Source organism: Ursus americanus, chromosome 10, assembly GCF_024610735.1.
Source record: "Ursus americanus isolate L20-20 chromosome 10, mUrsAme1.1.p, whole genome shotgun sequence".
Taxonomy (NCBI): Eukaryota; Metazoa; Chordata; class Mammalia; order Carnivora; family Ursidae; genus Ursus; species Ursus americanus.
The window spans coordinates 3,647,144-3,675,140 of NC_142136.1; the positions used below are offsets into that span (position 1 = coordinate 3,647,144).

The 27,997-nt window shown below is 47.1% G+C and overlaps 1 protein-coding gene across 2 annotated transcripts in view; it reads right to left on the reverse strand.

The window, feature by feature from the left end:
• MYO16 (myosin XVI) overlaps nt 1–27,997 on the reverse strand; it is a 580,200-nt gene that overhangs the window by 41,402 nt on the left and 510,801 nt on the right. For both annotated transcript variants that reach the window (XM_045772942.2, XM_087864977.1), the window contains exon 32: nt 19,742–20,803. In XM_045772942.2, the coding sequence (XP_045628898.2) occupies nt 19,742–20,803 (1,062 nt within the window). The remainder of the gene's footprint in view (nt 1–19,741; nt 20,804–27,997) is intronic.

Genomic DNA, 27,997 nt, shown 5'->3' on the forward strand with positions numbered 1-27,997 from the left:
TTCAACTTCAAAATACTACTTCTGCTTCTGTACACTGACATTACCTAATTGTTCACTGCATGTCCCATGTTGAGTGCTCAGAGACTGACGAACACAGAAGCCATCATCCAAATTAGGCTGAAGAGCCAAATGAAGTTTTTTTTTTTTTTAACTATGTAGCAACAATAAAGTAAAACCTAACAAATGCCAGGGTTTGGAGCGATGTCTCCTGCATTACACTCAGACAGGGTCTACAAAGGACCAGAGCACAGCCGTCTACCGTGGCGTCAGGTGCGGCCTGGCCCCCCTCCCCTCTCCTCTCTCGGAGTCAGGGCCCCTCCCTCGGGCTGGCCCGGTGTGCCTGGGATTGGCTCCTGCTTCCCCAGGGACATTCTGGAGGGCCTCTGTGCAACATCGAGGGTGTGCACGCTGCGTCCGCTCTTCGTTGGTACCAGCAGATTCGGACGCCTTCAGGTCAGGCGTTCCTAAGGTTTCAGGCTGACAGATTATTCAAAAGGGATAAAAAGCATGATTCGCTTTATTATACTTTACATATGGCAGAACAGTTTATCTCCAGTGATCCCAAAGGAGGGATGGAGCGGGGAGGGAGGATGGAGGGAGGGAAGGGAAGGGAAGGGAAGGGAAGGGAAGGGAAGGGAAGGGAAGGGAAGGAAGGAAGGAGGAAGGAAGGATGGATCGAAAGAAGGAAGGACAGATGGAGGGAAGAGGAGGAAGGAGGAAGGACAGACGGAGGGAGGGAGAGAAGGAAAAAAGGGAGAAAGCCAGCCCTCCAGAGCTTGCCTCTCCAGGCCGGTCTTGACGCAATCCTTTCTAGCTCTGGCCTCTAGACGTGATCTCCTCTTGGCTTGAGCCTCACACTCACACAGCACCACAGGCTGTGGCCATGTATCCAGACGCTCCGTCCTGACCCGTTTCCCTGCTTTGCTGTCCGCATTCCCACCAGCGAGAGTGTCCCCTGTCCCCACCAGTGAGGCTCGTCAGATGAGCCACAGGGACCCGTCACTTACAGGTGGAGCGTGCCGCACAGAGGAGCCGGGTCTGCCCCACGGGAAGGGGTGCTGCTGTCTAGAGCAGGGGATGCTGGATGGATAGAATGGAGGCAGAACGGACAGGGCTTTGAAAACCAGGTGGGGGCGTTGAGATTTAAGCAACCAGGGAGCCCCTGCAGCTCCTGGCTCCCTGCACTTGAGTGGAAAAACTTTGGCTCAGCCAGTGTGCGTGAGAACAGTGATGAAACTGAGAGAGGTGACGGGAAAAACACCTGAGTTCTCGACATCGAGCAACACTGAGCCGGCTGGCACCGAGAAACTACGTATCTCATTCGGTCGCCTCTAGTTTGCCTTTTAAAGAAATCTGGAAGTTAGAAGCACAGGGCTGGCTTTAAAGCGCTCTCCAGACACAGACACTCATCTCCGTCTCTTCCAGCCATTTTCTCGCTCGTTAATTCCATAGTTCATTGAAGGCCCACGACGTGTTCGCACTCATCAGGTGCTCCACATGCAGTAATGACCGGGACAGACCGATGGCTTGTGGCTCACCTCGCACACACAAGCAGAGACCTCCTGGCTGGGTACAAACCCTCAGGGGCAGCGGGGGTGAGCGGTCGCCGTGTCAGGTTGTGTGGTCAGGGAGGCACCTCTAGGGGCTTCACTGAGGCTCAGAGAACCAGGGAAAGAACTGGCCACGTAGAAAGACAACATTCCACGTGTGTGAAGACCTGAAGCAGAAAAGCTCACCTTTTTGAAGGAACTGGGAAGTCACGTCCAAGTGAGTTGAGCACGTGGAAGCAAAGGGCAGGTGGGACAGGGGGCATCTGGCCCAGGGCCATGGGAGGTCATCGAGCAAGGAGCTGAGGTTCTGTTCTTGGTGCAAAGGGAGCTTATCCAAGGCTGGGAACCAGGGCGTCCCTCACTGGGTAAATGGGGACGGTCCTCTTACCTCTGGCGGACGAAACCCAATCCTCTGAGACACTGTGTAGACTCTTGGTATAAACAAGATGCTAGCTTCCCTCCTAACCAATTTCTAGCTGATAAACAATGCATATATTCATAGTCAAAACGTCCCATTTTGCTATTAAAGTTTTAAAAATATTTCCAAATCAGTAGGTTACACTGTAGCCAAGGATTGTTTTTAGATTTGTCATATGAGTTAGGCTGCGATTCTTAACATTAGCTACTAAAATTTCTTTATATTTTTATCTTCAAAGCATAGGTCTACTTGGGGATGGCTCTGGATTGGAATAAGGAAAGAAGTCCTTCTTCAAGTACAAAGTAAGAATTGATGACCAGTCTAATGATAATCATTCACCTTGTTCTGATGATAATTACCATCCCCCAAGTATTTATGACGCGCCCATCCCCCCTAGATGTGACACTGGATTTTGCTCTGGTTTTCCTACTTCTGAAGAGCTGTCCCTTTCACACCCATTTTCACGATGAGGTCACTGAGGCTTGGGGAGGTTAACCTACGTGCAAACATTTCATAATCAGCTGGTGGCTGCAGCCGGGCTCAGACCGAGGCACGCAAGCTCCACCGTCCACCCACGCTCCTTCCTACGCTTGGCCCTTCTGTGTAAAGTCTTCCGTCATTTCACTTGCTGACTAAAGGCTAAGGCAGCTGCTTTTCTGTGGCTTGATTGGATCCGCGTGCCTCAGTGGTAATCAACTGGGAGCCATAGGTCGAACACTACTCCAGCCGCCGAACTGGAGTTGCAACATCGATGTAGACGTCTCCGCTTCGGGGTTGTCCTTACTCATGCATATGAATTGTGGGCACGGCTCTTGGCTTACGAAATTCCGTGTCAGCCTCTGCTCATCAACACCCCTGCTCCAAGTGAAATCCAAACACGTCAAAGCGTCTGTGCCCCGACTTGTTTCTGCCAGGATTCAGCCACAACAAGGGGTGAAGACAGAACCCTCCACGGTTTGATTCTGCTCTAAAGGGTCATGAGCAGTTGCGATGCTCCTTGTTGAGCGCGTGCCTGTGACCCTGGACTCGGGCACTGAAGGAATGACAGCCGTGAAAAGTCCAGAGGACGCGGGCACTGAGTCCGAGGCCGTCTGCGTTACAACAGCACAGGCACGAGAAGCGTACTGCCTGCAGAGTCCTAGAAGGAATGATCCAGAGCGAAGTTGTGCGGCCTCTTCATGCCTCCAAGCAGTGGCCACTGGGATTTGGAGGGTGAAGAAAAGTCAGTCACAGTCACACCAAAAGAAAATATTTGAGACTCTGTAAATCTAAGCAAACAAGTAGAGGAGGGAGCGCTGTGCAATCCCGTAGGAAGACTGAAGGCACGTCTGAGTCACTCTGCAGCTCGCGTCTTGTGTAATCAGTGGTTTGCGTGGCTCAGTGGCATCCTCCGGTTGGGTGCTCCACGAGAGTCGGCCTGAATACCTGTGCTGTTTTCTCTCCACTCGTAAACAGATTTCTCTGTGACCCCTGCCCGGTGCTGTTTGCACAGGTACGGGAGAAGTGAATCACACCGCGATCTGACTCAAAGATAAAGCCGTGGCCTTTACCCTGGGTTACGATTGTTAAATACAAGTATGCAATGTGGACACAGTTAGGTTGAATCTTAATCTAGTGGGAGAGTTCTAGCAAATCTCTAAATGCAAATACAGGAAGAATTTCAGCTTTGCTGTGTTCGTTTTTATATGACTAAAATACCACACTGGGGTGGGTGTGATCCTTTGAAAACTGGTTTTCAGGAGAAGGTGATATTGCCCCCAGGGGACATTTGGTCGTGTCTGGAGACGTCACCAGCCCTCACCCCGGAGGAGGGGGTTGCTGCTGGTATCGGGTGGGTAGAGGTCGGAGGTGCTCTGAAGCCCCAGCAAGGCGCGGCCAGGTCCCGAGATGAGGAATTCCTGCCCAGGATGCCCGTGGAGCTGAGGTCAAGAAACCTTGCTTTAAAACCTAAGTCAGATCATGCCATTTCCCACTCAAGTCTCTCCACTGGTTTCTATTTCATTTAGATTGAGACCCCATGGCGTTTCCTGGTTGAGACCATCCACCACCTCTGCTCGCCTTGGACCCCATTTCCAACTACCCCCTTGGCACGTGTGCCTGGTACCATCCACGAACACATCTCACTCTCCAGAGGGAGCCTGGAGCTGGTGCTGTTCAGGCTCTGCTAAAATCAGACCACCTTCCAGAAGACAGCACCTCGCTCTGCTCCAGCTGTCTCTGTCCCTACTCCCTGCCTTAGCATCCTGTGGGGTCCTTCTCGCTGCAGACGTAGCACACCCCCACTGTCTGTCTTCTGTGTGCCCCTTCTGCAGTGCGGGCACAAGGAGCACGAGTGCCACGTGGGAGCCTAGAACGGTGCCTGCACACAGTAGGTGCTCAAGAAAATCTTTGTTGACAGAAAGGAAAACAGAATAAATGATCAATGAATCACCACAACAAAACTGCTATAGAAATTTTTGTTTTCTAACAGGAAACTACATGTTTTGCAATTAAAAGAGTTGACAGATTTACTCAACTGAAGAATCCATGTGAATGATTATGGAAAATTCTCAGTAACCATTTCTCCTCATTCACACGAGATTACTGGAAACATGAAAGGACTTCCACTGCTAACGGACATTTGAGTTTCTAATCTCTACTTATTTAAAGTTATGAGGTAAGGAAAATTTCACATTGTGCAAGGTGAAAATTTTCCATGTATTCAAAGGGCCAGAGCTGTGTGCTTTCCACCTGCGCATTAATGTGAGGGCAAGAAAGGACTTTGGGATATTTGAAATCTATTCCTGACCCACAGCGTGCATTCAGATTTTCACTGTTGGGTTACCAATTATCACTGATAAATATTTCATCCTTGTCCCACCAATATGCAGGGTTCATGCATGCTCAGTTTAAAAAAAATCTTACTGTACATGGCTTTGTGACCTCTAATCTCAGAAAATTGCAATCAGTTTGACAAGTATTGGCTGTGGCATCTTGGTGCCTAGAGATGGTCAGAGGTGGGTTGACCAGAAGTCTATGGAGTGATGAGCACGGACCCCAACCTCACTTGTAAAGGCCACCTCCAAGACCCAAGTGCCAGTCAGTCAGTCAGTCAGTCAATGCATGCACAGTTGATGCTTGCAGAAGACAGCTTTGGTCAATATGTGCTTTGCTTAGTTCCTCATCTAAAAAAAATGTTCCATTCATTCCCTAAATGTTTGTCATTTTTATTCTTTTTCTTAAAGACACCCCACACCTGCCGCCATGGTATAAGCTCCAATGTTCAGAAAAAACAATGGTCTGGATAGCCTTTCTGCTTGGAGAAGAAAGGAGGGGAAGGAGAGGACAGAGAGGAGAGGAGGGGAAGGAAGAGGAGAAGAGGGGAGGTGAGAGAGGAGGAGGGGAGGGGAGAGGAGAGGAGAAGGGAGGAGAGGACAGAGGGGAGAGGAGGGGAAGGAAGAGTGAAGAGGGGAGGTGAGAAAGGAGGGGAGGTAGGCAGGGGAGAGGAGAGGAGAGGGGAGTTGGGTTCCGCACACGCTGTGGGCACGTTTGCAGCTTATGCACCATCACCGGAGCGGGGCCCAGCCAGTGCTCAGGTAAGGGCATAACATAAAGACTGCATTTGTAAAATGCTATTACTCTAGCAAAACTGTGTCGAGTTGGATAAGGCTGGAGGAGAGCTCAGAGACAGGAGCGGGGAGCATTCAGCCTCGGGCAGGGGCAGCCTGGGTGGTCAGGGAGGTCCTCGTTGCAGGTCTCTTGGAGCTGAGGGACTGGAGTAAGTCAGCACCAGTGAGATGCCTGGACCCAGGGCAAGCTGGGGCTGTGCATGCGGACAGTCAAGTGACAGCCGCATGCCCGAGGGTGAAACGGAGTCACAATTACTTAGCCCAAGCATTTATTAGGCCTGAAAGAACGTGTGTAGAAGAGACCCAAGCATCTCTTAGTAGGGAGATCTCTTGCAGGGGAAGTGACGTTCCTGGGAGAGGGCAGTGGAAAGCAGGGCACGGTGACTGTGGACACAAACAGGCAGGTGTGGGCTCGGGGGCGGGGCGGGGACGGCCGAGGGCAGAGGGAGGCTGACAGCAACGCACGCCGCAGAAAGGTCACAGAGAATGAGTAAGGAATGAGCCACAGAGTGTTTCTTTAAGAAGAAAGCTTAAACACATCATTCCCCTCTTGGTTACCTTAACTTGAGATAATTTTAGAGTGTATTTTGGAAACATAGGAGACAGGATCCAGGTTTCAGTAACGCAGGAGAAAAACAAACTATCGCTGTTTGACTGATTTAATACCGAGAGTGCCATGCAAGGCAGAAAAAATGTGAAAATACATTTTCAACTCATTACTCATGCTGGCTCTAATTCATTCCGCAACTCTATAGGAAAATTCCTCTCCAGGAAGGCTACTGCACGGAGGGAACCGCTTGTTTTTTCCTCTTTGGCATTAAGGAGAGGTACAAACACTGAGAGACGTGGCTGGCATAGTCCTGCCACTTCTCAAGTTCTTGTTCCTAAAACTTGGGAGCCCCAGCTAGACTGTGCTTGCGGACACACATAGATGTGCGTGACTGAGTCCGGACGGGGTCACTGAGACCCCAGATCGGCATCTCGAGTGTGAGTTACAAGGAACAATGTCTCCTACAACTCGGATTTTTCTAAAATCTTACATTATTGCATGTGAAGAAGAACTACAAAGAAGGATTTAGCACCCCCACATTGCCCTGCATTCTGCTATAACAAGCTTCTAGGAAGTGAATTAAACTTTTTAAAAAAAATACATGCTAGCAAAACCCAAACATACAGCCTACTGCTTCAGAGAAAGACAAATGTCAAGTGTAAGGGTCCCCTAGACTGTGTCTGATCCTAACCTCAAATAAGCAGACGACCTCCCGTGTGGGCTGGTACCGCAAGACACGAGACGGGAGCGGAGTGGGTCTTCCTACAGTGTGTCCGCTCACGCGGAAGGGTGCACGCGCATCTGCGTGGGTTTTGTACAGCACACCCAGCCGTGTGAACCAGCCTTCATCGTCCCCTTGCTGATAGATGCAGAAACGTATCAAGAGCGGGCTTCAGTGTCTAACGGTCAGGGAGGCCGGGGGGACAGAACACAGGGCTTCCGTGCAGTTACCCTTACGACACAGCCACGTCCCACAACTTGCTTGTATTTCTATAGGAAACAATGACTTACGAAACAGAAAAAATAGAGCACCCTAGCAATTGCAAAGGATGGATGGGTTGAGAAAACATAACTGCCCAAGGCTACTGACCTTAAAAGCCTAGCGCCAGCCCCCAGCACACCTTCCTACTTTTGAATGACCCTTCAGAAATCGCCACTCTTGAGTACATCAAAATTCCCCTTGAGTTGTGTTTTAGGCATTCTTCTGCGGCAGGAAGTGCCACCAACACTTATCCTCTGGGTTAAGTGGGGTAGAATGGAAATGCTTCCTTGTCCCCTACTCCTAACTCCTGCCACCCACTCCCCTGCCAAGTGCAAGGAGAGGGTTTGCGCTAGAAACGCCAACTGAATCAGGAAATAGAGTGATATCTTCAACAACATATGTGCTGAGCAGGGGAAGAATGTATTGATAGTAAAGCTAAAAAATGACTGTCAGTATAAATAAGGCTTTTAGAACCCAAAAAATGCACAGAAAATTATGTTGTGCCAATTTTCTTTTAAATTTAACTAACTGGATCCTTTTGTGCCCATCTATTCTGTCCCTGCCATAATGGGAAACAAATCACGCCAATTCCTTCCCTCTCCGCGTACTCGGGTAGCTTGCCTCTCCTATAATTAGCCGAACAAGCAACATCTAAACACCACGCTGGCCTGGCCCGGAGACCCATTCCTCATGTATAATTTCATAGGTCATGCGGTTATTTATATTGCTGTTATTTTTACATTTCCTGAGTGCCAGGTGGTAATGTAAATCCAGGAGTCGTGGAACGCAGCGCCTGCGAGCAGCTCCGTCGGCCTGGGCAGCTCTCGTGTAGGTGAATGGGTCCTGCTCGCTTTCTCCAGAAAGCAAAGGTGAGGAGGATAATCTTCTGCTCTCTGATGGGGAACACGCAGGACTTGTGACACCTGCGGGGCGTCACGGATGGTAAGGAGTGAGGAGGAGGAGGAGCGGAGGAGCCCCCCCATGCGCCCCCCCCAGCTCCCGCACCCTTGCGTACGTAAATAACCAATACCCACCCGCAGATTTTGAAGAGCCTAAAAGAGCATTGGTTTGTTTTTTTTTTATGAGAGTTGTACCGAGTCTATTTTGTTTCTTGGCATTTGGTCACCTTTACATACAGCTAGTAATTGAGTCCCTCTTATATTTTAATAGATGATTTGCTTTAAGAGTAAGTACTTTGGTCCTTAATATAATCATGTTGCTCCATTTCAGGGATATTAGCTTGCATTCAGCCTTAACCGCCATGTTCCAGTCCCTGCTGGCCACCCCCGATCTCCTCCGCATACACCTTAGCTCAACCAGAGGCCTGCGGATTCACATACGGTTCACACGGGACAGGAACACTCGCAGTGAACACTGATCTCACTGGCGTGGTCACAGCAGGTGAGAGAGAACGAGTAAAATCGTCGAAAGTTTAAAAAAACAGCAGTGATGTATGCTGAGTCTTTTCAGATTCTTTGTTTGGGAGGAATCACAAAATTGACCCATCTCAAATACTAATCGCCACAAGGTCACGGGCCGGGGCCAACGGAAGAGGCATAGAGCATACCCCTGTTGTGTCAACATCTAACCAAGGAGAAACCGGACAGGCCTGGGGCCGGGACACCCTGCAGGCCCCGGACAGCAGTCATGTCCAGCTGCTACAGAGGCATTTCAGTATTTTAACAATAGGATGGGACCCTGCTCAACTCTCAAGGAGAAACCCCACCCGCCCACGCTGGCTGGCGACGAGCCAGCAGCTTTGAGGCCTTCAGTAATGAGCTAAAAATCTCCTTATAGGGGCACCTGGGTGGCTCAGTCGGTTGAGCTGGCTCAGGTCAAGATCTCAGGGTCATGGGATCGAGCCCCGTGTCAGGCTCCCTGCTGAGCACAGGGTCTGCTTATCTCTCTCTCTCCGCTCCTCCCCCCTACTCATGCTCCCTCTCTCTCTAAAAAGTAAATAAAATCGTTTTAAAAAACAAAATAAAAGATAAAAATCTCTATATAGATTTAAATTGTTGTCAGAATTCTTGGCGAGCCACGTGGACTGTGTTTTGGTAGCTTCTGTGATTGCATCCTTTACCAAAGCCAGGCGGGTTGGAGCCACTAATTCCTTATGCCTCCAAAGCATAAGCGCACGTGAGCGCATTTCCCTTGAGCCGCCGCAGGGACATATCACAGCGCTGATGTCAGATACGCGGAGCGAGGAGCATCTGGGACCCTGTGGGGCGAGGCTGAACCTTCTCTCAAGTGGATTCTCATTCCATCCACTACAGAAGGAAGAAACCACCAAAAGGGCAGTCGGAAGGTGGGAGTCCCCTTCCCATACGCCCCACAACTAAGCATCTCTCATTAATCACCATTACAGTGTGTATGTTTCCATTTTCCATTCCAGAAAAATCAAAGAGAGCCATCTGTCCTTTCCAAAACACAACTTACTGTGTCACCATGCCCTCGCACAAAACCCTATGACCACAGAGCAGGATGGACCACAAAGTGCTCACGGGGGCCAGGGTCCTCCTGCCCTGGTTCTTTCTCTCTTTGTGTTTGCTCTCAAATCCCTCGCATCCTTCCATATAAATCGCACCTGCTAGACCAGTCTTCCAAAGGACATATTTACAGGTTGGGAAATCAATTTAGTGGGTCATGATAAGTATTTAAAGATGAAGGAGAATAGAACCAAATGAATAAAAACACAGCATTTCACAAGCTTTGAGGGTAAGTAGTGTTTCGTGATGCCCAAATCGTGTCTTCATGCAAACTGTCTCTCACCGCCTGGATACACTGGAGTTTTCATGTTTCTCGCTGTGAGAGGCTTCTGAACAGACCCTACATTTTATTTTAAAAATCCATACCCCTTAGTACAATGTTTGGCACAAAATAGATCCCTGATGTGTTTTTAGAATAAACAAAAAAAAATGAGTGAAGCTTGCCCTTCTTACTTGATGATTTTTCCAAACCTCTTTGAAAATTTCAGGCAAACAGCAATATAAAATCTGATTGCTAGTTGAACCATCTTGCCTGGAGTTAACCTCTAATTTTTCATAAGTCCTGAGAAGAACTACGTGTTTTGGGGTCATGTCATAGAATGATTTTATTATCTGAAAAAAAAAAAAGCAGAACATTTCTCCTAAAATCCTTACAAAGGGTTCCCAGGATGGATTCCATCCTCGCAGCAGTGAAAATGCTGACTGGCAGCTGAACCACACTGCTGGGTTCGCTAATGACCATCAGATCAGAAAGGCATCTTACGATCTCTCATCACCAAACATGAGCTCAGTGCCTCTGTCCCACGTCACTCCTCAGCCTCTGGAAATAGACACGATTCCAAGGTTCCGTGAGTGAACGGAGACCCCTCCTTGCACACCGCAACCACACCAGTGAATTAATATTAACAATTAGAGTTTTACTGTCTTATATAACACGTAAGTGATTCAGTAAACCTCTCGTTGTGCTCAGGTGTATGCGGAGGAGATCAGGGGTGGCCAGAAGGCACTAGAACGACATGGTAAGCGTGGAATGCAAGCTCACGCCCCTGAAGGGAGCAATGGAGATTATATGTTTCAGGAGTTACTTTAAAAGCAACTTATCTGTTAAAAATCCAAGGACTCGCTTACTAGCTATACAGAAACGTAGTTAAATACCAAGAAACGAAATAGAGTCAATCCAGTTCTCATGAAAATAAAATACATACATAAATGCTCTTTTGCTCTAGAGGATCTGGGGCTGGACCCTGGACGTAGCCCTAAGAAAGGATGTGCGAGCGGGCAGAAGAACACGAAGGCTCCCCCACTTTAAATCAGGTGTTTGTACTTTGATGCGTTCCCTCCGTCCTGCTGTGGAAACCCCCCTGACCCCATCGGCTGGGGATCTCACCTGAGAACAGGTTAAGCAAATGGAGCTCCAGCAAGCAGAGGTGACATCAGAAGGTAATTTAATAGCTGGGAGCTTTGGTTCGCTTTTCAGTAACATGGAAATGCCTTTGTAGAGATCATAGCTTCCCCCCACTGCTTTGCCCACGTCTTCTCTCTCAAACTTACTTCTTCATGGATTGTCCATCTTTCCACGTCAAAGAGTAATTAAACCAAAATCCCAAACATGCACATTTGCCTGGGAAATAGCCCCATGGACCCAGTATGTGTATGTCAGTTCTTTCACTCTTTAAAAGGGAATTTGCCTTTGAACAATTAGGTTGGATGATGAGCCAGAGTTTTGAGTGTGAAGCAGCTCTCTTGTAGGTTTTCCAGCAGTTCTGGGTGATGCACAAATTCTCGGGCATCGCAGCACAGTGAGTGCTCTGATGTAAATCTCTATCATGTCAGACCTAGCTCACGCCTGCCATTGTCTGGACCCTGCACTTTTTAGGACCTAGTCACCTGAGTGGGGAGCAAAGGGGACGAGGTTACTGTTTACTGTCTTATTACAATTAACATGTATGATTGCAATAGGCCAGTCATTGCAAATGTATGGTGTGTGGGTACGAACGTTGCAGATTTCAAGGAGAAACGAGAAAAAGATGGAAATAAAAGCCAGACTAGAAAAAAGTCCATGCAGCTTCGCACACAGTGGATGCTAGGTGACCGCTGAGGACTCATGGAACGGAGCGCTGCATAACGTGATACTGGATAAAGCCAAGTGTCAGGTAGTGTGAGCTTCTCAGGGCTAATCTGAGGATTAATCATAGAAATGATTCAAGTCGGCAGAAAGGACCTGAACGCTGGTAGGTAATTAAGAAATAGGTTTTCCTCTGCCAATACTCTTAAGCAGAAAGAGAACATGGCACCGATCCAGCCGTCTTTAGGAAAACTTTCCACGCACCACGTCGCTTTTAAGCATTTCTTCACAAAAGGAAGAAAACCCCAGGATGTTGTATTATGTGGCAATAATGAGATGCACATTGTCAGGAAGGTCTTTATTAACTTGCTTGAGGGGAGCTGCTGAGTGCCTCACAAGATACAGCGCCGGGCTTCTCTTCGGAGCCCCCGTGGGAGTTTAATTCACAATCCCGTGCAGAGATCCACAATACACCATAGCTGCTTGCTTTAACGGGCTGATAGCATGAAAAATATTTACTGGTTATGAAAGATAATCCACTTCTGAAAAGACTGCCTCTTTTTCTCCCCCTTCAGAATTCCAGGTACAATAGATTCTTCTCCCGCTGACAGCGCATCATAGAACATCCCAGTGGTGATGGCTTCTCGGCTGCATTTGGCTCATTTCAGAAATGATGAGCTATTTATGCAAGATGCATATCTCTGGTTAGACTGGCATGCTAGTGGCTATAGATTCAGGTAATTTCCCAAGATAATTCACATGACTCGAAGGTTACTTTTTGATCAGGTTGGTCTGCATAGTTAATCGTCACCACCCTCTGCTCGGTTTTGCTCCTGGGTTTCAAAGGATAACAGAGCAGCATGGCCCAGTGGACATCCGTGGTCATGAGGCCTGTGGGCTGAATATTTTCCCAACAAACCCTGATTGAGGGGCAGGGACTGGAGGCCCGACACGAGGATTTTGTCCAGACATGTTTCTACCTTCGCCGTTACCTGCATCTCTGTTTCCAGATTGACATAATTCAGAAACTGATGAGTTGCTATTGTTTGTTTTTGGTTTTCGTCTAGAACGTCCGTCACCAAGAGGCGAATGGTGGAGGCTTTTTCGAACGTCTTTCTCCTATCCCAATCATGGGGGCTGTTGAAAATCACTGAAAAGAAAAAGTATGCCTTTCTCCCATATCTTTTGCTGGTCGTGAGTTTACATTTAACTTCAGAAAGGGGTTATTCTCTCAGACAGGGACTTTGTATCAGTTCAAATTTGTAATTGTTTGTGCAGACTGAGAACGGCCTCACAGAACAGAAATCGAAATTTCTCCCGAGTTTCGGAGAAAGGAGCCACGTCTGATTCCCGACTCTGGGACCAGTTAGTTCCTGTGATTATGGGAGAGTCACTTAATCCCTCAAACTCTCCGATTGCTCATTAGCAAATGGGGATGCTACCATCTGCTTCGCTGGCCTCACACAGGGCCGAAGGTGTGGGGACGGAAGAGACATCTGCGTGCTTGGCCAACAAGAAACAACCCTTCACAAACGTCGGCTGTTAATATTATTAACAGAATACCATTAACAAATGTTCCATCGCATTTCCGAGTATTTTCCATTGTACAAGGTCACACGCGCATACCCAGAACTAACCCTCTGGGTCATCCGCCCCTCCGGCTCTGGGCACTCTTTGTGGGGAAGACCTGAAGAGTTCCTGCTGAATTCCCAGGGGACGAAGAGACACAATGGAGCGCATTCAGAGCCCTGTCGTGGGACTTCCAGGTAGAAAGCTCGTCCTGCCCTGATTCCATGCAAGGCACGTAGTGCCCCTGTTCTCTGTCTGCCCCTTCTGCAGCCGTCACACCTGTGCGCTAACGGGCCGTGCAGCCCGGGCTCACATGGCCCCATGCACACGGGTTCTTCTGGCTGCCGTGCCCGCTGTCCCGCTGGTGCACCTGGGGAACTCCATCCTCTCCTCATCACCCACCACTCGCCCTGCTCACCAGGCAGGCCTGGAGTGAGGCTCTCCCACCCTCTCTGGCAGCCCCGTGAGAAGCACCCTGTGAAGAACACAGCACCGCCGTGGACCCTTGCTTCTCCCCAGCCACGGACACTCTGTGACAATCGATGAAGTCCTGACACTTCTCCACCAAATCAAGAACGCGCCAAGCACTGGGGACTCACGGGCCACTTGGAGCTCAATTCTGGGCCCACAAAGGGTTTATGACCCCCAGGCCTCTCTCCTCCACTAGACTTCCACTCACTGAAACTGGACGGACCCGTCTGTGTCCTACGGTCGGCGAGAGGGCAGGGACAACACAGATTTCTCCATTTCCTGGTTCCCAGTAGCAAGCCCTGTGCTTCCACTAAAGTGAATGTGTGAGGGAAGTAAGTCTGCAAGTCAGTGCAAGTCCGTTCCGGGCCCCCGGCTGCACAACTGCCCTGTGTGAATTCGCCAGCATTTATAAAGAGAAGGCGCTATAAATTGGGAGAAGAAGGTCACAAACGTTCCCAACAAATATTAGACATTTAAAAACAAACTGTCCAATTCATATAGATGACAAAGAGCTTTGTGCTCTTAACGTGGGTAAGTTTGGCTACTGATCAGTTTATTAAAATTGAAAGCTTATTTCTAAGTGGGGATGAGCTAAGTGTGACTTGGGAAATTAGAAACCCTGCAAACACGTCCCAAACACAGAGCCTGCCTGTAACTGCAGAGGGGCCAAGAACTGGGGGGACAAAAGCCTTTTCTCACAGAGAGGTGTCCGCTCCTTCTGTCAAAGCTCGGGCTCACTGGCACGGGGAAAACCTACACAGCTCACCCCTGTCTCCTAGGCACTTAGTGAGAAATGGAGAACTTGCTTCTCCGGGGTGTCAAGCTCATCTTTCCAAAGGACTTACTCACTTGGAAAATAAGGGACATTTAGTGTTGACTCAAAATCGTTCCAGAATGCGGAGGAATGCCTTGCTTTCATGGAGGCAGACTGTTACGGGAGGCAGGAAGGCAGACGGCAGCACATCAGTAAACTATGTGCTTGTCTGTCCACGCCCTTCATGATTTTCAAGATGCCTCAGGCCACCCCCACCTCATCCCTCCCCCCCAAATAAATCAGGATGGAGAGAAACTGTGCAGGGAGGGAGGAAGACGAACAGCCCCGCACGGGACAAAGTGCTAGAAGAACCCACGTAGAGGCAAGAAGCCTACGGGATGCCAAGCTCTGCAGCCCATTCTGGGGGGTCGAGATTTGCAGGAGGCAGAGCAGTTTCTGCTGTGATCTCATTAGGATGCGTCAGAGACCGAACGAAGATGGTGTCCAAACTTGCGCTTCAAACCCAAGAAGACAACGGCAGCTTACAGACATCGCCCTCGAGCAAGTCAGACTTCTGCCAGGAATTTCATGACATTTCAGTGATTTTAAAGCATTCTTCTTGTTACTAAACAATGAATAAGTAACTACTTAATCTGGCATGGAAGCATCTAAACCTCATAAAATATTGATTTCAGAAGCAACTGTATGTCTTTTGGAATGTTGGTTTTTTACTCTTAGTTCTGTTCGGGGGTAATATTTAGAGATCCACCCTTTCTAATTTTATTTGATCTTTCGTGGCAGTACAAGGGGCTGACCTCGAAGTCCATGTGGACGATCTCACAGGCCAGTGTTCTTTAGGAAGAAAGCTAACCCTTAGAATTATTTAGTTTCTATCATGAAGAATGATGCCCTGGTTTCCAGAAGCAGGTTTCTCTCAGGAGCATTAGGCTTACATCCGTGAAGGCTGAAATGGACCCACTGGTCTGGACTAATTAAAGTGATGTAAGAATAAATCTTTCATTTTTTCCTAAAGGACTTTTTAAATAAAATATTTGTAAATATTTATTCATAAGTTGATTTGACATTGGAATGCACTTCAAAATAATCCAGTGGGGAAGGTGGGGGCTGGGCAAGACTGCGCACACAGCAGGACTGGCCATGGAGAGAGTTCATTAATCTATTCCCTCTACTTTTGCATATGTTTGAAATTTTCTGTAAGGCCAACTTTAAAAAGAACTCCCTTTTAAACAAATGGCCCTATGGGATAAAACATTAAATTGTGAAAATTCAGCTACAGAACACTGATTGAAAACTCAAAATATTCGTACTCAGACTATTTAGGCAATAAAATAAAGTATTTGAAATGAACAGTGATTTCTATTCGGCTTAGGTGATTCTCTTTAAGTAAAAATGCCTCGAGGGCTGGGTCTGTTAAATACATTCATATGTCAAGCTGCTTTTTTTAGGTACGTTTTCATCAAATAGGTATTTAATCAACACCTACTAAATGCAAAGAAATGCTGTGCTTTTTTTGTTGTTATTTACATCATTTTAAACTATCTATTTATATCTTATAAACTATGGATGCGCAATATCAAAAGTAATAAAACAATTTTTGTAAAAGTATTCTGCAAATCAGTCTTTTTCTTAAGTCAGCCTGGCTCTCCTCCTCTCTTCTCCAGATTTCTGAGGTGCGCTGCATTTTGGTCAAAGTCCTATCATCCTGGTCTTTCCAATGAGTGGAGAATAACATGCTCATTTTATTTCATGTTCTAGATAAACTCGACCGGACTCTGGGATGCCATTTGGAGCAATGGAGCACCCTAGTGGTCTACACAAGCCAATGAATCTCTCCTTGCATTCAAATTAGGTCTCGTGATTTTTGAAACGAAGCAACTAGAAATAATTGGCATAATAATATTAGTCATATTGTAATATCAGATGAAAAACATTTTGTGAATGAATGGGATAATTGCATCTAGAAAGGCATAGATAATTAAACATTCAGTCATTCTCCATGTTAAGGGCCAAGTGGCCCACACACGCTATTCCAAAACTGTATATATACTCCCAAGGTGTTAAGTACACGTTTGGCATTTTTAAATGTATGAAACTGTTTTCTCCACCCCAGGTCTAGGAGTCCGACTTGTTACACCCCAGGCAAGAAAACGCGAACATCTAAAACCTTGTCCTCTGTTTCCTGCCATCGGAGGCCCCACCGAGTGAGTAGATAAAACTTCCTCTGCGACCCAATCATCGAGCTCAAGTCATGCAACGTCTCGCACAGGAGGACGGCGCTGAGAGCAAGGGGGGTCCTCTCTGAGCCTCATTCTTCCCATCTGTGAAATGGGGATAATAGTAGCAGATAGCTTCTCATCTTGAGAGAATTCAATGGGTCATGAAAACAGGACCTGCCCAGTAAGCACCACAGCCACTGGCCCCCAACATCATTCCTCTCGGGCTGCGGGCCCATTGCCATCGTCGCCATCCGCATCCTCCCGTCTGTACGCCACGCACCCTGGACTCAGAATCTGAGTGACTTCATATGCCTCAGTTCTCATGCTCACAAGTCAATAGAAAATCAACCGTTTGGGGGAAGATAATATTTGTGAAATCCCATATCTCAGTCTGCAGAATAGCGACCAAGCAGAATTACACACCAATGGATTTCATCCCTACATCACCACGCACAACCCATTGCCCTTTCTATTTTAACGGGAAATGTCCATAGCAGGGTAATAGTGAGCAGTGTAATCTCCTCAAGGTCACTTTTCAAAGAAGCGAGGGGAATATTTTGAAGGCTTCTGCAAATTTGCAGAACAATTTCCCCAGACCACAAATGCAAGAAATGAGCTGTAATTAATTTAGGTGCCTGGAGGGTGAATTAGGCACCCACTGGATTATTTGGTAAGAAAGCCATTTCAGGTGAAAATAAGAATATCTTTAAATACAAAGAGAGTAAAGTAGAACATTTAAAACTTTAAAGGGAAGAAATCCCAAGACTACAGTAAATCATTAATAAGAGCCATTCAATTCATTCAGAAGAAAATGGATTACTGACTTCAGGATCAAATTGTGTAAACCTTAATCATCATAGAGCAGCTCCAGTGATTAGCTTCAGCATGGAGACCTTTTTTCTTCCACATCTTATCTTTAGCCCCTTTTATTCTAAAAGAATAACCTGTAAGATCCCATGAGAACATGCCATGCAAACGCGCAAACCTATTTCCCACATCACGGACCATCAAGAATGACCCAGTTCTCAAACGTGGAATTGGAACTCCTGTAATCTGGTGTGTGGGGATGACCTGGTCTCATATTATTAAATTTTTGGTTATTACAGCTACTGTGCTGGGGCAGAAGTTGCCAATTCATGTATTTATGAGAAAGTCATAAGTGGCTCAAGCCACTTTTTCAAATGAAGAGTGTATTGTAAAAGCCCACAGTAGAAAAATAGATACTTTATAATTTTAGATTTGAACTAACAGTGTTGTCGTTGAGGTTTGGATGCGTGTTCTCAAATACTGGCTAATGCCACCCCAGGGAGATATAATGCGCAAATTCACGCACCATGCCTGGAGGCCCCACTGTACTTCTCACTACACTGAGTCCTCAGCGCAGGGAGTTCCTGATGATGCGGTGTGTCTAGAAATCCATTCACTTCACTTTCCTAAATAGAGTCAAGAAGAACTCACCCAATTCCTAACTACGTGTCTAGAAATCCATCCACTTCACTTTCCTAAATAGAGTCAAGAAGAACTCACCCAATTCCTAAAGCTCATAAAATGAGCTTTATGACATTTTAATTAACTTTTAGTTCTAAAGGCAAATATTAATTTGTTCATTCAATGCTTTTCTCGTAGATTCCATTTTGTTCCTTCAAATATACTACTTGACTTGTGAAATTCAAACATTCTTCTACTTACAAAGACAACTTCATTTATTGATGGATCTATACTAAAGACATTGTCAGCAAAACAAATAATTAGGGTATTTGAGGAATAAATAGGAAGTAGGCTATTTATTCATTTGCTCAGTGTTCTTACCTTGATCTACTTTTCACTTATTCAGATTGCTTTCTAGATTTTCTAGAGTTTTTGTAATTTTCCTAACCAAATGATGAAAGGAGCATGTTTATATATTTTCTTTTGGAGAGACAGTAGGTTAATAGGTACATAAAAAGTTACAGCATCGGTCAACATTTTATTTCCAATCCTGCCACTTGAACTTAAGAAGGCCTTTAGCCTCTTCACCTTGAAGTTTCCCATCTCAGTCTGTAAAGTGAGGATATTAAAAGTTGCCATTTACCTGGAGGGGTGGATATTAATGGCGTCATGACTAAAGGGACCTGTTACAACTTCCTTAAAGAGAAGATGCTTTATATTAATGTAATTCTTCCTCAAAACACAGAATACTGGGAAATATTTTGCTTTTGTATAAAAGCCGTAGGAAGCTTTTTTGGAAGATGATTTACATTATTTGTGATTATTATGAGAATCTGTGCCGAATGACACCTTTGGCACAAAGGCTACCTTATCTGAATGAAGTACCATGTGGTTAGCGAAAGTTCTTTCCGAGGATCTTTTGCTAGCTACCTTCTGCTTTTATAGGGACATGAAATACAGACTTTTTTATACAGGCAACAGCCTCTGGCTGGAACAGCCCCGAGGTGTGCTCAGTCACGTGACTGCCGTGTTCGTGCAAGTCACCCCTTAGGCTGAGCTGCGGAATTCATAGAGCAGAGTTAACATGCTCCTCGGGCGGTACACGGACAGAAGAAAAATCATTCATGCAAAGCACTATCAAGGTGAGCAGTATTAAGTGTAAGGCAGTGATGGATAGGTCTTTACCCCGGGCACCTGGCGTGGAAGTGAGATGGACAGACAGAAGGACACTCAGGCATTCATGGTGAACCCTGAATCAAATGGGAATCGGCCAGAAAATGCTACAAAAATACCACTTCCGTGTTAGAAGGGAGCATTATTAGAGGAAAGAAAACAATAGCTCAAATTTAATCTTGCTCCAATACCCATAAAAACGTATTGAACTCAGTTTTAGTACTATGTGTTTTTATATCATGAGCCTTCCCATGCGAAATGGAATTACGAATTCTTCCCCACCTGACCATATTGGCTGCATACGACTTTTTAAGCTGTCATCTGCTCTGAATGGCCACTCACTGGCCCCCGACGGTATGTGCACGTGTGACCGCGTGTGCGCAAGCACGCAGACCCTGGGGCAGAGATGCACGTCCATCTCTGTGCAGACCGGAGTGCTGGTTCCCCTACCTTCGGGCTCCCTGATTCTCCTCCCCGCCGCGGACTTCCGAAGCACGCTCCTCCCAGAGCTGAAGAGGCTGGTGAGCTCGTCCAGGGGGCTGCCGAGCGCTCTGCAGTTCGGGGGGCTGTAGGGCACCGGGGAAGACGGGCTGGCGCTGGCCTTCCTGTGCTCGGCCCTGGCTGCCCTCCCGGGGGAGTAGGGGGCCTTGGAGAAAGAGCTGCACGGGCCCGCTGCGGGCGCAGAGTTGGGCGGCTGGGGCGCTTTGGGCACGTCGGGGCTGGCCGCCGCCACTCGTCCCGCGCTCCCCAGGGGCTCCGGGGGAAAGGCGAAGTGTGTGGGCGGCCGGGGGGCCGGGGGAGCCGGAGGGGGCGGCGGCGTGGGGGGCGACCCGCTAGCGGCAGGCGGGCCGGGGGACGTGGGCCTGTCCCCGTCGCCTTTTTGGTTCTTGGCATGCTGTGGAGACAGGGGTCTCGAGCCTTCGGCCTGCACCGGGTACTTGAGGTTGGTCTCCAGCACGGGCAGCTTTTTCACCTCCAGGGGCGTCAAGGGCGACTCGTCAGACGCCGGTGAGCAGGTGACAGGGGTCGGGGGAAACACCAGGAGCGGGGGACGGTGAGGGAGCAGGTTGGGGAAAGGGGCCGGGATGTCGCACGCGTCTTTGCAGGGCCCAGCGGCCTGGCCGCCCCCCTTGCCGTCGTCCCAGGAGATGGGGTTCTGACTGTCGCTCAGTAGAGGGGGCAACGCAGACACCTCCGGGGGCGCGAAGTACTTCATCTCCTCGTACACGGCCTCCACCTGCTCCGGGCTGACAGCGCGGCCCACCATCTCGATGTAGACGGGCTCGGGCTCGGGGTCGGGCGGAGGCCGGGGCTCAGGTGGGACGCGCGCAGGGGGCACGGGGGGCGCGGGGACCCCCGGAGCGCGCTGCTGAGGGCCGCCTCTGCGCCGCGCGCCCGTGATCTCCTCCGAGGAGCCGCTGAGCTTGGTGTTGGGGCTGCGCTTGGGCTTGCGGGGAGGAATCTTCTTCATGGTGCTGTAGTCATCGCTGTGAGGTCTGGGTCGGGTGAGCACTGCAGGGGGAACAGGGGAGGGATGGCAGGTGTTAGCCAGACCCCGGGCCCCACTGCGAGCGCCCGGCCTGCCTCCCTCTGCCTTCCAGAGCCCCAGACTGCCAAGGAGAAAACCTATGCAGATCTTGGAGCTGGAGGCCACAGCTACCCGTTGAGGAACGCATCATGAGGACCCCAGGGTGGCCTGCGAAGGGGAAGTGCCTGGCGAGGGCCTGGGAAGGGCCTTTCAGATGGGCTGCTGGAACCTACCACTCCTGCCTGCAGGCCTGGGGCCTGATGCAGCTTCACGTAAGTGCCGGCTGCACCAACCCTCAGGATTTTAGAGACCGGAAATTAAGACGAGGGCCAGCAAGCACATGAGCTAGCTAGTGGCATATGGAGGCTTCCTGAAGGAAATGCCTAAGCTCATTGTAAATGGTATACAGTGAACAAAACACCAACAACACCAAGGTGCGTGGAGAGATTATTTCCTAGAAAAGAACTTTATGAAACACGATGCCTAGGGTGAGTTGTACAATATATTTGAATCCTTAAGAGAAACACATATTTAACAGGGAAATCAAGAGTGCAACATTTCACTAAGAACTTCTAAGGTGGAGGGGGGCGCTGCTGGCTCAGTGGGTAGGGCATGTGACTCTCGGCCTCTGGGTGGAGAATTTGAGCCCCACCCTGGGCATAGAGATTACTTAAAAAACAAAAACAAAACAACAAAAAACTCCTAAGGTGGAAACTTAAGTTGAAACAGGGGAGATACTCAGAAAAACAATGAAAGAGGGAGAAGAACCACTTAAATATGACTCTAAAAACATTTATTAAAGGTTACTTTAAAAAAATGCCCCCCAAATTCCAAAAGACTTCTTTTTCTAATATATTTTTACTATAAATTGTAATAGTGTTCTTATTAACTAAAATTTCTCTGGAAACAGATTTAATTTCGGAAAATTGCTTAAAGTTTTGCTGAAGTAGCAAAACTTCTCGAAAATCTTGAACAATTTTATTAATTTGGTATTTTACTAATCTGAAGGAATTTGTAATGTAAGTGCAGCTAATTTTGCTGAGTTTCTGAGTTGTTTGAGGCAGTCAGGTTTTTCTGTCACTATGCCTGTTTGACAGCGGTCTCTGTCTCTAGTTGGGGCTCCAGTGGGGCATCGTGGCTAAAAGTAAGGACTTTGGAGTCAGAGACATCTGGATTCAGATCCCAGAGTGACCATTCACTCAAGCAATCGTTCACTTGGCCGTGCATTCAAGCAGCATTTAACTGAGACACATTCGTGAAGGTTCCCTACCTTCTTCTGCCCTAGTGAGAGGTGTCAGACAATAAAAGCAAGTAAATAAAACAGATGAGTAAATTCTTTCGCATGTTGGAATGTGATACATGCCATGAGGACTGGAAACAGCAGGCCACAATAAGGGGGTCACAGAACTGTGTGTCTGTGTTGGGGGTGGGTGGCAGGGTGCAAACTGTAATTTAAAAGAGGACTTGGGAAAATCTAAGTCCGAGTATTGTCACACGCAAAATGGTGATATCAGTAATTATCCTGGAGGAATAAAAGGGAGACATACTGTATGGAAAGTGCTCAGCTCCTATGCTGGCACATTGTAAACATGAACCAAATGGGAGATATGCAAAAGAGAAAGAAAAAGAACAAAGCATATTTTTCTAACCCACTGGACATCTTTGCAAGCCAGTATTATACAGGGTTCCCCAAAGCAGCCAATTTTTAAGAGCAGAAAATACCAAAAGCGCACAATTCTGTAATTCATAAGCATTATTCCAAAGGCTTTCAATGTGCTAAAACACAGCAGCTCATAAGCTTCTAGAAAGTTAATGAACCAAACAAATTTTTAACATTAGTATTACAGAATTGTTCTGAAGATTTGAATAATTGAAAGGATTTGTGGCAGATTGTATTTTCCAAAACTGGCTTCAACAATATTTTCAATCCCACATGCTCTTCCAGAATCTTGAAACTGGCAGGGCCTCTGTGACTGCCCCTGATGAATAAACTATGACAAAGGGGAAACCACCTGCCTTCTGAGGCTGGATCATGGGCAGCACAGCTTCTGTCTGGCTCTTGCTCCCCTGGGACGCGTCTTGGGGACCCTGATTTCTATGCATGAAGTCCATCTACCCTGAAGCAGCCCTGCAGTGGAGAACATGTGGAAGGGCCATAGAGCGAGAGATGCCAGCCGACCCCATCTGCTCCAGGCCTCAGCTGTCTGGGTTTCCCCAGCCCAGACACCAGAAATACATAGTGAACTGAGTCTTCGATGACTCCAGCACCAGCCACTGTGTGACCTCAGCTGGGGCTGAGCCCAGCCAGCTGCTGGAGCCGTGAGAGAGACAGGATCACCATCATTGTTCTTTCAAGCCACTATAGTTTGGAGGGGTTTGTTACATGGCAAGGGAGGCCTAATGCAGCTGTTGGTACCGTGGAGTGCTACGACAAAAGACGCTGAAAAGGATGACAGCGGTTCTGGAAGATCAGAGGAGCCTTGAAGACCATGTGAGTGGCAGCACAGTGATAGTCAAGAGCGCTCTTGGGGAGGCTTCATGGAAAGTGAGGAAGATGCTGGAAGCTGGAGGGAATGCAGCTCTTTTTATGCCACTGCAGAAGGGTTAGCAACACTGACCCCTGCAGTGATGTGGAAAATAGAAACCATGCTCAAAGAGCTGGAGGCTCTAGCAAAGGAGGGCTGCAGGCAGAGTGTGAAAGCTGCCTACTGGATTATTCTAGCTGCTTCTAGTAAAATGTGAGTAAAGACGTAAGCTAAAGAAAGAGCTAGTAACTATAATGGAGCCAGGACTTTCTCTCTTACTCTCTCTTCTTTCTCCCTTCCTTCCTTCCTTCCTTCCTTCCTTCCTTCCTTCCTTCCTTCCTTCCTCTCTCCCTCTTTCTTTCTTTCTTTCTTTCTTTCTTTCTTTCTTTCTTTCTTTCTTTCTTTCTTCTTTCTTTCTTTCTTCTTTCTTTCTTCTTTCTTTCTGAAAACAACATGGCTTCTCACTGGTAGGCTGTCCAGATGGCAAATAATTCTGAGGTGAAGACGTGACTTCCAGGCAGAGATGAAATCTGGGGCATTTCCCTGAAAACGTATCTAAAGATGAAGCCAAGATCATGACTTTGAAACCCTTTATCAAGACCCCAGGAAGAGCTGAAGTAGTGTCTCATGCACCCTTCACAAGCAGCACCACAGAACTTGTAAGAATATCAAGAGTCTTGCTCTGTAGAACTCCTATAGAGAGCCCAGAGTAGACAAGAGCTTGTCTCAAAAAGTTACTGTCCGTGGCTTTCCAACGTTGGAATGGATTACAAATTGACTCACAAGAAACTCACAAGGCTTTTAAAGGAATTGTATCAGTGTGCACTGAAAGGGGCAGAGTCATTACCAAATGGAGAGGTTCTGGTGCCTCAAAATTTTATGAGTAGGCTGAGAGAATGATCAGCCCTAAACAAGTTGCCTTGTGAATTAGGAATTATAACTCAAAGGTCAGCAAAGATTGCCGATGATGGGCCTAAGAGCCATGGAAAATCATTTCCAGGCACCAGGACTCCATCCTACTCCAGATGCAAGCAACCCGTGCCCAGGTGTCCTTCAGAACTACTGTGTGCCTCCCAAGCTTTCCGTCTCCAGTCAAGAACATCTGCACCCATCCCTGCAGGGTCTGCTCACTGCAAGGAGGAGAGAGCCTGTCTTCGGGCAGAATGGGGCATCCTGGAAGAGCTGTCCACCTGAGGAGCCAGGAAGCCTGGGCCTGACCAAGACAATGAGATGGGGACTTTGGGTCTGGGCCTGGTGGGCTGAGAAGAGGCGGCTTTGGAGTTTGCAAGATGAGTGACTGTATTTCATACGCGGGAAGGGTAGGAATTGTTTTGTCCAGTGGGTGGATTGGAATTGTATTTTCCAAAAATTGGCCACCATGTGTCTCATCCTATTAAGAGGTGGAGTCTGTTTCTCCTTCTTAAACCTGGATGCACCCTTGGGACTGCCTCACAGGTGGAAGGGAGGTGGTGAACGTGAGGCTGCATAACTTCTGAGGCTGCTTGGCGTCCTCTCTCCTGGGCGTGTATCTTTGACACACCGTTTCTCTAGGTATGAAGTCCAGCTCCCCTGAAGCTGTCACACCACATAAACCACATGGAGAAAACATCTCGAGATAGAGATGCCCACGTTGTCCCAGTCCTCACATGGCTGAGGCACCGCAGTGCAAGGGACCAGCCTTCAGATGATTCCAACCACCACCTGTGGCCTCATGAAGGACCTGGACTGAGGACCACCCAGAGGAGCCCATGATTGAATTCGAATCTTTGGGTGTGAAAACAGGAAAGCTTCAGTCTTCATAAAATACAATTAGAAAACCACAGTTAGAGTATTAAAGTCTCATTTGGTTTTATGTTTGTTTCTGTGTGTGTGTGTGTGTGTGTGTGTGTGTGTGTGTGTGTTCACACAAATACTAATAGTTGATTTGCAAATATGGATGGACAGGCCATGAACAATGAACTTATATTAAGAATTTTCTTAAAAAAATAATTTTCTTAACAATGTTTTGAGTCCTAAGATTTATGGGTAAAACATCTGTGACCCCACCAAGATGGGGCCAGGTACTTATTTTCATGGTCACAGGACACCTTTAGGGCATGGCCTGGCATCATAACAGTAGCGTAAGTGCTAAACCCCACATTCTCAAACTTGACTTTTATCTGAGCTACCATGTAATGATCTAGGGACTTACGTCATGCTGAGTTTCTGTTAGGAGATAAAAATGTTCTTGTACAGAACACCTGCCCTTTGAAGGTTCACTAAGGCATGTCAGGTGGCTTTTAAGTCACCATTTTGGAGTAGGACACAAGTTATTTGGCCCTATTCTCACTGAAAACCAGGTACCTACATATTTAATCTATGAGAAAAAATGAATGAGAAGCTTGTTCATCAAGAAAATAGTTCTATCTGTGTGTGTACGTATCCATTGCATTCCAATCCTTCCAGTTTGATTTTGCCTAGTTTCAGAACAAACTTAATGCTTCGCATGGGACCTCGGACATAAAGGACGCCCAAATAAATGCTGGCTAGCTGGCCGATGGACCAGCTGCACACATGAGTAAATGTCGTATCGATGCACAACCAGCTACAAATGGGGAAAAAAGGGCTTCCACTGAGCTGTGATATACTGTGACCTTATAACATTTCTTTTTGGTGGGAGGAGTCCATAATGTTGCCGTTATCCCATCTTTACACATTGGACTTTACTCCACCTGCGTAATGTCATGGAGATGTCCTTCCTGACCCCTCCCCAGGTTCCAACAAAGGTCAGCCCCCTTGCCCAGTGTTCCATACCATCTGCTCTCTTTGCTGTTACTCTGCTTATCTTATAATTTGTTTGCCCATTTATCTCCCTGCTGGTCTCCGTGGCCCTCCGGGGGGAGCCAACCACATAGGGTATGCTTAGCTACTATGCGTTGAGAGGACTCGTGTGTCGTTAAGTCATGAAACATGCAATCTTGTTCTTCTATATCCAGTAACATATTCTCAGGACGGTGTTCACAGAATACCTAATTTCTGTCAAATTTCAGCTAATAGAAAAATATAATTAAGGGACTTCTGTGAAAAATACACTGACAGGCCAAATCCAGCAAATCTCAAGGGTACATTTTGAACCTGGCCAAATTGTGCTTATTTTGATTTATTGATAAGAATTGAATTCTGCTTTAATGGAAGTAGTACAAAGAAATATATTTCTATAACATGCATTTGTTCCATAAGTATTTACTGAGTGCCTACTACGTGCCAAGAGCTATTCTCAAGTAAAGATAAAAACCAGACTGAAAAGAAAGAAAAGGAATGGAATGTTATTTCCAAATTAGGCTACAGGGATGAAATATTCTTGTATCTATGCATATAAATGGTCTTGTTGAGAATGGAGTTATATAGCAATTTACTTTAAAAAATTATGGATTCTTCAAGGTATTATTTCTAAGGAATGGGCTGCTGGAGTCTGAAGGGGTGGTGGGTGTGGAGATCACAGACAGGAGAGTAAAGGGGAAGGCTTGCGCTGCTAGAACAAAACCTGTCTCTTGCAATCTCCCCATCCAGTTACCCCATGCCTGGGAGCAAGTCTGCATCGTGGGCTTAGAGAATCAAGTCTCTAGAAGGGTGCATGAGCTGGGAACCCACTAGCAAGGAGGAGAAGCCCTGTTCTTCCTGCCCCTAGTCACTGTGGACAAAGAACAACCCCAGACTTTTTTTAAAAAATAGCAGTTGACCCTTGAACAATGCAAGGGTTAGGGGTGCCCACCCCTCTTGCACTTGAAAATCTGCCTGTAACTTTTGACTCTCCCCTAACTCTACTACCGATAGCCTGCTGTTGCAGAAGCCTTACCGATAACATCAACAGTCCATGAACACGTATTTTGCATATATATTATATACCGTATCTTTACAATAAAGTAAGCTAAGGAAAAGAAAACATTATGCAGAAAATCATGAGGAAAGAGAAACTACGTTTACAGTATTGTACTGTATCGAGAACCAATCCATGTATAAGTGGACCCACGCAGTTCTAGCCTGTGCTGTTCAAGGGTCAACTCTACTCTCAAAACAGTTGGCCCTAGCTTGCTAATAGTTAGCACATAAGTGTCAAAATTTACTGGCTTGTAAAATTGTTTCATGCTTTTCAGGCACAAAGATGGTGAAAAAAAATGAGCGCTCTCCACTGCCTGTCTTTATTACAGCCCAGTTTACTGGATGAAAACCTATAGGAAAGGCATGTGTTAATAAGAACAGACCTAGGCACAAGGCTTAATGTGACCTAATCCTTGGTTTCTCTAAGATTCTTGGCTCTCTTTCTCTAATCAGACCTCCCTTCACTACATAACCTTTGGAGATGAATCAGCAGTTTTCCCTAAAAAGAAGAGAATCTGAACTCGATTTTTTAAGAAGCCAAAAGGAATGGCTCAAGGTAAGAAATTGACTGGGTTGTGGTCCTTGTTCTTATGAAACCAAGGCTGACACAGCATATTAAATAGCAATCTGAGTTTCTTCCTATCTTCTGCAGAAGGACAGTTTTGTGATCTATTACGGGGTGCAAAGACCCCAGCATTGTCCTCAGAGTACAAGTGTGTAGAATCAGTGCTGTCTGACGGAATTTTCTGCGATGTTTGGAGATTCCACACCTTTGCAGTGTCACTAATGACCGAG